Raw genomic sequence first — 11,275 nt, forward strand, 5'->3', positions numbered from 1 at the left:
CATAGAGAAATGAGCTAAAATTGGACATCAGTAGTCTTAAAGGTGTTCTTAAAAGAAGGGAAAACTGTCAGTGAAAAGTATAGGGTGAAACTGAAAACTAAAAAAGATGTCTTCATAACTAATGTTATTAAGAGGTGTTCAAGAAAGTGGTGCCAACTGTACTACTAACTATAAACCAGTCTATGGCTATTTCTCAAGATAAATGGTATTACAGCCCTTGAGTGTAATTATCTTTGTTACATTGTGGATACTGTTATTGACACAGATTCAGGTGCATTTGTAAACACATATGCCGTACAATTTAAGGATGGAATCAGTTTGCCCAACTGGAGATGGTAGCGGTACCTGGTTACCCATAACTCAGTCTTACTGCAGCTCTGCATGGAGCCCCTTGCACAGAATCCCAAAACAAAAGAAGTGAGAGGAAGCAGAATTAAAACAGAAACAATGTTGGAGGCTAGCATCCTATTTTGATTTAACTGTAGCATTCAGTATCATTAATTGTTTTGCTTAACCGGGAGATTAATCAACTATTTGCCTCACCTTATATGTATTCCAGAATTTCTTTTTACAGTCGGAAAAAATGTTCTCATTCCCCTGAAGTATACTCATGCCTGCTAGCAAAAAATTTAGGACAATCAGAAAGATTGAAAAAAGGGCCAACATTTATTTATTGCATCAGAATTTTCACATTATGTCACAATGGTACAAGTCTCTTTGAAAGAAAAGTTAGAGTACAAATGTTCTGCATGGCTTCTTTATCCTGCTATATCACATCTCCTGATCTGATTCTCTTCATCTTCAGTGGTGACACCAAAGAGGTGATCTAAACAAGATCTACTATGCTGCATCTACAGTGACAAAAATGGGCTGGATAATTCATCAATGGTAGCAGCAGTAGAAATTATGGTGTAGACAGGGCTTGGCATTTGGCTCAGGATTAGATGACTAAGTGGTCTAAATGCCAATTTTTGCCATCATAAACAGCACCTTTGATTAACTCCGAAGTGTAGATTTGAAGAGCAGAGTTGCTCTAAAATGTACTTTTTTAATATTCTGTGGACAGCAGTTTGAAATTTATACACATGCAAGCTGATCTACTGCCCATTATGGTCCCAGGAATATACACTTAGGAGCTCTGTCATTACACAAAAAGAGACTGATCCAGAGGAGAGCTGGGCACATGCAACGATGGTTGGAAGTTAAAAGTTAGACAAATGCAAATATTGGACAGTAAAGAGAATCAACCCCTAGAACAAATTACCATAAATAGAGTTTGGGAGTGTTGGATGTCTTTCTAAAAGATGTGCTCTAAGGCAACCAGAAGTTATAGCCTGCCTTGTGCTAGAGGTTAAATTATATGATTATAACGATCCCTTCTGACCTTAAAATCTACAAATCTATGAATATACACATACTGTAGCCAATAGGAGTTGAAGATGGTCAGCAAAACTCAAGATTGGCCCACTATAATGGACATTTGCGTGCCATGGTATGACTGTTATGTACCCCTCCACTTATACAATGTCTACTATTACACGTGTGTCTATCCTATTACAATGTATAGCTATCCTATTACAGTACAATATCCAGGGATTTCAGTTCTATCCTACTAATCAAGTAATTTTCATGCATCTATCTATTCACAATGGTGACAAGGCAGATAGCCTAGTCAAAATTTGTACTAGCTATGGGCTTCTTTCCTCCCTTCATTTCCCTCCAATCATACCCTGAATGATCTCTTTGTCTGACCATAAAATGAGAATCTCATGATACTTACAATGTTAAAAGAGTCTAACCACCTACGGGCATATCTATATAGAGAAAAGGCCAAAAATAGCTATTGCTCACAAGCTCCTTGTGTGTATTCTCTTATTCTGCCTAAAAGTGCCTTTGTGCCGTTTAGGTTAATCCATTTTAGATTAAGATAATTCAGAATAAGGCTCACTTATTCTGGAATAAGAGCATCCACACATGGAGCTAATCAATAATAGCTAGTCCACTTTAAATTAACATGCCCACCTCATTATGGATGAACTTTCATGAGTAGACAAGCCCTTAGTTCTTATCCCACACGTGGTTTAAATTAAATGACAGTCTCATTTTACACTACTCTTTTCTAAAATGGTTTCTTAAATTATTTCTCTTTCTATTCATCTCACTCATTTTTTAAAGTCTTCACATTCATTAGCTTTGTTAAGGTTACATAGTCATCACCATCTCTAACAGCAATGTTCCACCACTTGTATATATTCCTAAAACTGGATCTGGCACAGTTCAGTTTCTAACCTGTTGTGTATTGCTGATATTTGCTGTTAAACAGCAGTTGTGTTTCAGTTAGGAGGTAGCTGATGTAGAATAGTGAGTAAAGTAACACAGACTGATTTCATTAGATACAGTTTGTACAATCAGTCTGTAAAGTGCTTCAGCTCATTTGGGATTAAATAAAGATGATAGGCCTGAATTACCACTTTTGCACTGGTGTAATTCATTGAAATCATTGACGTAATTCAGGCAAAACATAAATCATGATTAAGTGAATCTAGCCCATTATTTAAATGTTCATTATGTAGCTGGTATTAATAACTACTTAGGTTTGCATTCATTCTAAAAAATCCCAGGGTATAATGTGTGAGATGCTGTGTGCATTTTAGGAGGAACTGAGTGTAAATGGCACCTTGCAGGAGGCACACAGCATCTTGAAGGATCAGGCCCTATAAAAATACAGTCCCATTGAAAATCTGCTACCTCTAAGGATCCACATAACAGACAACCAGTGAACAACAGAATAAAAAGCATTGGCAGAGACAGGTGCGATTTTATTCAGTGACACCAGAACAAATCCCTGAACCTATGCTGGGGTCACGTGTTCAATGGTGCACGATTTTGGTTGTATACCTATCTGCAGGAGAGCACCCATGATGATGTCTGCTGGAGTACTCCAAGACTTCCAGAACTGTTTTCTAAAACAGTTGTGACCAATTATTGTTTTGCACATCCTGAAAACCAAAAATTTGGCCCTTACTGCTAGCACACTGTGAGACTAGGCCTTGTTCTTTAAAGGTTTTGTTTGAAAGACTCAAGGTGCAGTAAAGCACACGGAATGCAAATATCCCACCTGGGGAGAATGAAGAAGCTTGGATGAATCCGAGGACAAAGGTCACATTGGCATATGGTGCCAGGGCAAAACCATTCCTTGCTGCTGGGGCTGGGTAGGGGCTCAACCAACCCCTTCTGGGGAGGACACAGTGATTTGAACCATGGGATGGGGGCGCCAACATGGTGTTGAAGTGAAAGAGGAGCACGATCTCTGGTATGGATAGTGGATGTGGGGGCCCATCAGTGGAAAGCGGTGCAGAGGGTGCAGGAAGCTCAACTATAGGGAGAGACTGAAGAGTGTTCAGCAATGGTGGGGGGTTGCAAGTGGCTCAGCCATGGGTGAGGGGGCACAGGGTGCTGGACCATGGGGAGGAAGCATGGGGGACTGAGCCATGGTGAATGGACGCAGTGGACTGACCCATGGGGAGGGGGTGCAGGGGACTAGAGTATGGGGAGCTGGGCCATTGGGAGGGGTGCGGGGGCTGGGCCAAGGGAAGGGAGCTCAGGGGGCTCGGCCACAGGGAGGGGGCATGGCAGATTGAGCCACAGGAAGTGGGCATGGGGGCTTGGCCATGGGCTGGGGACACAGGGGACGGGGGACGGGGGGCTTGGCCATGGGGTGGCGGCACAGAGGGCACAGTCATGGGGAGGGTTGTGGGGGGCTTGGTCATGGGGAAGGGGCATGGCGGATTGAGCCACAGGGAAGGGGCTCAGGGGGCTCGGCTGCAGGGAGAGGGTATGGGGAGCTCGGCCACAGGCCGGGGCACAGGGGACTCAACCATGGGGAGGGGGCTTGGCCACGGGGAGGGCAGTGGGGGACTCAACCATGGGGAGGGGGCTCAGCCACGGGGAGGGGGCACGGGGGGCTCAGCCATGGGGAGGATGTTCGTGGGGCTCGGTCACAGAGAGGGGGCGTGAGGGGCTCAGCCATGGGGAGAGGACTTGGGGGACTGAGCCGTGGGGAGGAGGTGCAGGGAGTTGGACTTTAGGGAGGGGCTGTGAGGGGCTCGGCCATGGGGCGGGGTGTGGAGGACTGAGCCATGGAGATAGGGCGCAGGGAGTTCAGCCATGGGGAGAGGGCGCGGGGGGCTCGGCCATGGGGAGGGAGTTCGGGGGGCTCGCCCATGGGGAGGGAGTTCGGGGGGCTCGGCCATGGGGAGAGGGCGCGGGGGGCTCGGCCATGGGGAGGGAGTTCGGGGGGCTCGGCCATGGGGAGAGGGCGCGGGGGGCTCGGCCATGGGGAGGGAGTTCGGGGGGCTCGGCCATGGGGAGGGAGTTCGGGGGGCTCGCCCATGGGGAGAGGGCGCGGGGGGCTCGCCCATGGGGAGGGAGTTCGGGGGGCTCGCCCATGGGGAGAGGGCGCGGGGGGCTCGCCCATGGGGAGGGAGTTCGGGGGGCTCGCCCATGGGGAGAGGGCGCGGGGGGCTCGGCCATGGGGAGGGAGTTCGGGGGGCTCGGCCATGGGGAGGTAGTTCGGGGGGCTCGCCCATGGGGAGAGGGCGCGGGGGGCTCGCCCATGGGGAGGGAGTTCGGGGGGCTCGCCCATGGGGAGAGGGCGCGGGGGGCTCGGCCATGGGGAGGGAGTTCGGGGGGCTCGCCCATGGGGAGAGGGCGCGGGGGGCTCGGCCATGGGGAGGGAGTTCGGGGCGCTCGGCCATGGGGAGGGAGTTCGGGGGGCTCGCCCATGGGGAGAGGGCTCTCGGGACTGAGCCACGGGAGGGTGCCGGGGCCTCAGGCCTGCTCCCGGCCGCACTCACCCGTGTAGAAGGCCAGGATGGCGACAGGCGCCCCCACCAGCTGGTCGCACAGCACCTTGGCCAGCACCGCGCCGGGCGCGCGGCCGGGCAGCGCCCGCTCCAGCCCCCGCAGCCACACGTAGTTGAAGTTGCCATGGAAGCTGAGGGCCACCAGCGCCACGTGCCGGGTCTGCGCCCAGTCCGGCTCCTGCCCCGGGCGTCGCCGCAGCAGCTGCTGAGCCGCGTCCCCGGCCGAGAAGAGGCTGCCGTAGAGCAGCACGTTGCAGAGCCAGGGGAACCGGCGCACCCCGCTCCGGAGCAGCGGCCCGGCCATAGGCTCCCCGGCCTCCCGTGCCGGCTTCCACCCACCGCCGGGCCGGAGCAGCAGAGCGCACAACGCCGCCTTGCGCTGCCTCTTCCGCCCCGCCTCTTGCCTGCCGGAGCCGAGCCCCGAGTCTCTCGCCCGCTCTCCTCCTGTCAGCTCTGCCTTGCCCCCGCCTCTAGCCTGCCCCTCTCCTCCCGGGACTGCCCCGCCTTACCCCATCCCTGTCGGTCCCCAGTCAGACATGCCTGTGTCCTTGCCTTGCCCCTCCATCCCCTAGCGGACTAGCCCATCCCTCCCTCCACTCTACCTGCTCCTGTCACCACCTCCCGCTGCAGGAACTACCCCCTCCCCCTGCTTTCTCAGACCTCCTCCTGTGAAACCTTTGTCTTCTCCTTCTCAGAGAGCCCCCCACATTTCTCCTTCTGACCCATCGCATCTGATCCTCCATAGCCTCTTCCCCAGTTCATAAAACCCAGCAGAAGACCTACTCCCCATTTCTCTCAGACTTCCTGGACCCTGTTAACACGGTAACAGCCCATACTGGATAAGACCACATAGTACAGTATCCTCCAGTAGATGCCTCACAGGCTGGAGTAAGAACCCTGCTGTAGATATACGTGGGGGGCAGATCATTCCACAGATGTCTCATCCTCATCTCTCATAATTGGAAATTTGCTTATGCCTTGAAACACAGGGTTTAATATCCCCTCCCAATGTTTTATTGGTATTAAGCTTTGTTGTTTTATTAAACTTCCATCATCCCAAGTTTTTCCTGAGCAAAAGTAATTTCTATTTGTACAACAGACTCCTATGCACAGTTGTATTGAAACTGTGGACAGACCTGTGCCCCAACAAAGAATTTTAAATACATATCCTGAATCTAGTGCTGGGGAAAGGTGCTGGATTGATAGCCTAGGGAACTATTTCCAGCAGGTAGGTGGCAGTTCAGGCTCTATGTTCAATCAGTCCTTGACAGCTCTACTAACAGCTGTGGTGGTGGGTTTTGCAATGGGATCACTTGACCAATGAGAAGTCGACTAAGACTCCTAACTCCTTTCACAAAAGGCCACATTTCCATTGAAATGAGTAAGACTTACTGTTAAATAACTCATATGTGTAGGAGATTATACCAGCATCTGGTGAAATCATTTCAAAGGAAAATCCAATGAAGATTAGAATACCTATGAAACAGATGCACATTACTTGTGTATTGCTGATGTAGGCTGAGAGCCTGACAAATCTATTGAAAAGGACACCTGTTACCCAGTCAAATTATATATCTTTTAGGGTTATAAAGGTTGAAAAATAAGGAGAATTGTGTTTGTCCCTTAAAGTTTGGCCCAGTATTTAAATCCGCAATCTCTACAGGCAAAGGACAGACAAGTTCTAGGTGCTGAGAAGACATCTGTAGATCTGAACTGCAGATTGCTTTGGGTACTACTGGAATCAGACAAATCTGATGGTCTTTTCTGAGAGACTTGCAGAATTAGTGGGTGAAGGGGAGATAGTACATCCACATGCCATATATTTGGATATTATTAATACATTTTATACTGTCTCAGAAACATTCCTAGAAAAAATAATTCAAATAGGCGTGGGAAGCTTTTTAGGCCAAAATCTGGCTAAAAACGCCATAAAGAAAGGAGAATGACAGACAGCAATGTGTTGCATTTAGGGTAAGTATATTATGTAGGCTACAGGGACCACAATTAGTTATGCTCTTTGTGACGTTGCACTCTATATGATTTTATAAAAATATGCTAATGAGTGTGAATATAATGTAAGTGGAATATGCTTCATGCAAAAGGTCTCTTGTAAGGTATCATTATAACGCTTATAATCTACTGAGTGTGGTCATCCTATTTGTATAAATGTATCACTCTTGTATCTAAAACTAGAAATATGAACTATAACTCTGAGGTCCTATTGTAATTATGCAAAGCGTGGGCCATTAATGGTGGTTTGGAATCTTAATGGCTCCCGTTAACCAGGACAATTACCTGTAGATGGCTCTGTTTTACTTGTAAGTCTTCCTGTATACCTGTGGGCTGGCAAGTGAGTAATGAAGTCTTACAGTGACATGTGATCATGTCACCTGAACTGGAATCCATCTCTAACATGGTGCTTTTCCATTGAGAAGGAGGGGTGGGAACCCAGAGGGACAAAGGATTCCCGAGTTATGCAAAAGATATATAAGTGGGTGGAACAGAACAAAGGGGGTGGCCATCATGAGAAATCCCCTAGCTACCACCTGAGCTGGAACAAAGGCTGTACCAGGGGAAAGGATTGTGCCCAGACTAGGAAGGTGTTCAGTCTGTGAAAGAAACTTATTGAAACATCTCTGAGGGTGAGATTTTATCTGTATTCAGTTTTATTACTGTACTAGACTTAGACTTGCATGTTTTATTTTATTTTGCTTGGTAATTCATTTTGATCTGTCTGTAACTACTAGGAACCAATTAAATCCTACTTTCTGTATTTAATAAAATCAATTTTTACTTATTAATTAACCCACAGTATGTATTAATACCTAGGGGGGGCAAACAGCTGTGCATATCTCTCTATCAGTGTTATAGAGGGCGAACAATTTATGAGTTTACCTTGTATAAGCTTTATACAGGGTAAAACGGATTTATTTGGGGTTTGGACCCCATTCAGAGTTGAGCATCTGAGTGCTAAAGACAGGAACACTTCTTAAGCTGTTTTCAATTAAGTCTGCAGCTTTGGGGCACGTGGTTCAGACCCTGAGTCTATGTTGGAGCAGACTGGCGTGTCTGGCTCATCAAGACAGGGTGCTGGAGTTCCAAGCTGGCAGGGAAAGCAGGGGCAGAAGTAGTCTTGGCACATCAAGTGGCAGCCCCAAGGGGGTTTCTGTGATCCAACCCGTCAGTCTTATTTAAAATCTTCATTATATGGAAGTAGGAATTAATAGCATACTAATGATATCGGTAGATTATAATAAATTGAGATGAATAATATAAAAGGAGCTAGAGCAGTGGTTCTCAACCTATTTACCATTGTGGGCTGCATATGCAGCTCTCTATGTATTATGTGGGCAGCATCCACACAATATATATACTACCTGTATGTCCCTGAGGATGTCACATGGGCCGTAGCTATGTGCTGTTTGGGCCGCGGGTTGAGAATCACTGGTCTAGAGAGATTACATGACATGAGCTTTAACTGGAGAAAATATAAGCAAACACATCTGGGGGGAAAACAAAGACTTTTATGCTGCCTGCATAATAAAACTTCATAGAATGTGTGAATCATGGGAGATCATTATTCTACTAATCCCAGTCTCTTCTGCCCAAGACTCAGCACCTTTGAAAATTAAGCCATTAATTCCTTCATGCCTCAGTTCTCTGTCTGTAAAAAGGGAATAATACATTTCCTTTCTCCACACTTTGTCTGTCTTGTCAATTTAGATTGTAAGCTCTTTGGAACAGGGACTTTCTCTTACTATGTGTTTATACAGTGTCTAGCATAGTAAGCCCCTTAAAATAAATAAATAAAATAAATAAATACAAATAATTACAAAATTGTAACAAATAATAATAATATAATGCACAATCTTGCACTGGCTTTAATTCTATTTGGGGGAAAATTGTTTATATTCCAGAATCAACAGTTAACATGCAAACACTGGGCCCAATCTTCCTCTAAGTGTAGTAAATGGCAAATCTAGAATGGGATTAGGCCAGTTATTTTGAGTGTTGTGCTGACATCCTTTGGTAATCCCAGTGCACTGGAAAATGGAGATTCTTGATCTATGGTAGTTTCAGGGACCAGTGTAGCACACAGATGTAGGAGGCACTGAGAAATTTAATAGGACAACCAAGGTTTTTTTAAAGGCTAATGATAAAACATTATTTTATAAAATACAGTTTGTTTCCCAAAATCCATAATAATAATAATGCTGCTAGGGTTTGTCTTCTGAAAAGGAGGTTGTCTTGTTTTGGTCTTTTGACAATATATGAGCACCCTCAACAACATTCTCTCTCATGCAGGCAGTTGTGGAAGCACTAGTCAGGTAGGAGAATGGGGGATAAATTGACTGAAAGAAAGCTGCTAATATGTTATTGTTATTATATAATTATTATAATTTATATTTATATTATCATAGTACCTAGTGGCCCATGTTATGGGCCCACCCACACTGGGGTTCAGCAGAGTTAGTTTCTAAACACTGGATAGGCTGCACGGATGGCAACCAACCATATTAGAACCATGTTTTAAAATGTATTCCATTTAGATGGAAATATGTTTATGAAATTACTTTAAACATGGTTCCCAAAGTCTGTTTAAAGATTAGTGTAGGTAGGGCTTAAAACAGCTCCTAGTTCTTGCATAATAAAATACACATGATAGGAAATGAAAATGTTTTGTTGTTCATGATACAGTTACAGCCATGTTAATTTCAGCTTCATTGAAATTACAAAGAGAGAAAATCAATGCTGCCAAATTTTAAGAGCAAATAGAGCTGTGGCACCAATTGTAAAGCTGAGGCACCAATTGTAAAGGAATCCATGTGGGTAGACCCCTAAGGAGGGGAAATATCTTCAGCTTTCAAAAAGCATATTGCAAACCACAGCCCAATTTTGCAAAGATTCACACATGATTTTCCCACTGACTTCAATAAGACTATTCAGAGTGTGTAAAATTAAACATATGCCTAAATATTGCAGGATTAGGCTTGATCCTTATAAGAATTGAGTGCCTGGAATATGAGCTCAGGACCAGGCACTGAGGGATCAATCCTGTATTCCTTGCCATCCAAAACTGCCTTTGAAGTCAGTGGAAGTTTAGCCTACAAATTACAGAATTGGGCATAAACAAATTTTTAAATATAAAACTAAAATCCATTATAAAATTATTCAATGTTGTCCTTTTAAATTACAAGGAATGTTCTCTTTAAAAAAATCAGTAGACCATAGCAACAAAACCTTGACACATTTCTGTACTTAATGACTTTAAAGAAAAGAATTCAAGCTTTTAAATGTTTGATAAAAATCTGCTAGAGATAATTCTTTCAGCCTATGGGATAAATCTCTTTTCTTTCTTTTTTTTATTAAGTTATTATTTTAATTTAAACAATTCTAAATGTTCTAATTTGATCTAGCAATTTACATTGTTCGCACAAGCTTCGAATGTTATGATTACTTTTGTTAAATGCTGGATTAACTGCTCCAGAGGATCTGGCGCATAGACAGCAACAGTGTCACCTTCCCCAGCCAATGTGGGGCAACATACGGATATGAGGCAACCATCTGTAGGTTGAGAGAGGTAGTTCAGTGTCTTGGTTCCCATTTATTCATAGGTACATAAGACTAGAAGGGCTCACCTAGGTCACTGAGCCCCACTTCCTTGTTATTGCAGGCGCCCCCCTATAATCCAGCTAATAAATCTATCAGACTCCATTTTTTAAACTAATTAGGTTAATCCTGGCATACGCCGGGAATAGCAACGATGGTGCAGATCAGTGCCCACTGCGGTGATGACAGCTTGTGCACAGATAAATTCATGGCACACACACACCTCCCAGTAGCAACAGCTTCCGTGCAGGCTCACCGTGGGCTGGGCGCCGTGGCCATACAAGGACCTGTCTCCCGACCAGCAGCCGCCCCTCAGTCTTGGAGGGACTCACGAGAATCCCGGCAGCCCTTCGCCCCGTTAGTCGCACTGCCAGTATCACCCTCCCTGCCGGGGCTAGATTCGAACCGGCAGCGCCACGGGGCGCTATGGAGTTTTTAGTGGGCTTCGCCCGCCCACTTCCCTGATCCCAATAGGATCTCCCCAGCTACCAGCCTGTTCCTGGGCACGGTGCACTGCAGAAGAACTGCGCATGCTCAGACATCCTCTCTTCGGTGCCCCCCGCCTCTGGAATGTTCCATTGTCTAAAAAGAGGGGGGAGACCAGCAGAAGTGAAGGGGTTACTGTTGGTGTTGAAGACGGGGGTCAGTTCTTCCCGCATTCAGCCTGCTGTCATCGCACCTTGTTTCCGGGTCCGTTGAAGCGCAACTGCCTGGCCTGCCTGTTGTCCCACTCCTGTATTCTCCCAGATTGGTACATCCCACTGCTGTCACAGCCGACTACGGCGGCTTGGAAGGTCCTG

At 46.1% G+C, this 11,275-nt stretch overlaps 1 protein-coding gene across 3 annotated transcripts in view; it reads right to left on the reverse strand.

Moving 5' to 3' along the window:
- BMERB1 (bMERB domain containing 1) overlaps positions 1–5,260 on the reverse strand; it is a 127,421-nt gene extending 122,161 nt beyond the window's left edge. For 2 of the 3 annotated variants that reach the window (XM_073362357.1, XM_073362358.1), the window contains exon 1: positions 4,857–5,260. In XM_073362357.1, coding sequence (XP_073218458.1) covers positions 4,857–5,169 — 313 coding nt within the window. In that variant the 5' untranslated portion in view covers positions 5,170–5,260. Of the gene's footprint in view, positions 1–543; positions 615–4,856 lie in introns of all 3 variants that reach the window. The other variant, XM_073362356.1, reaches the window with a different exon arrangement.
- Between the last annotated feature and the right edge of the window lie 6,015 nt (positions 5,261–11,275).

Source organism: Lepidochelys kempii, chromosome 10 (assembly GCF_965140265.1).
Source record: "Lepidochelys kempii isolate rLepKem1 chromosome 10, rLepKem1.hap2, whole genome shotgun sequence".
Taxonomy (NCBI): Eukaryota; Metazoa; Chordata; order Testudines; family Cheloniidae; genus Lepidochelys; species Lepidochelys kempii.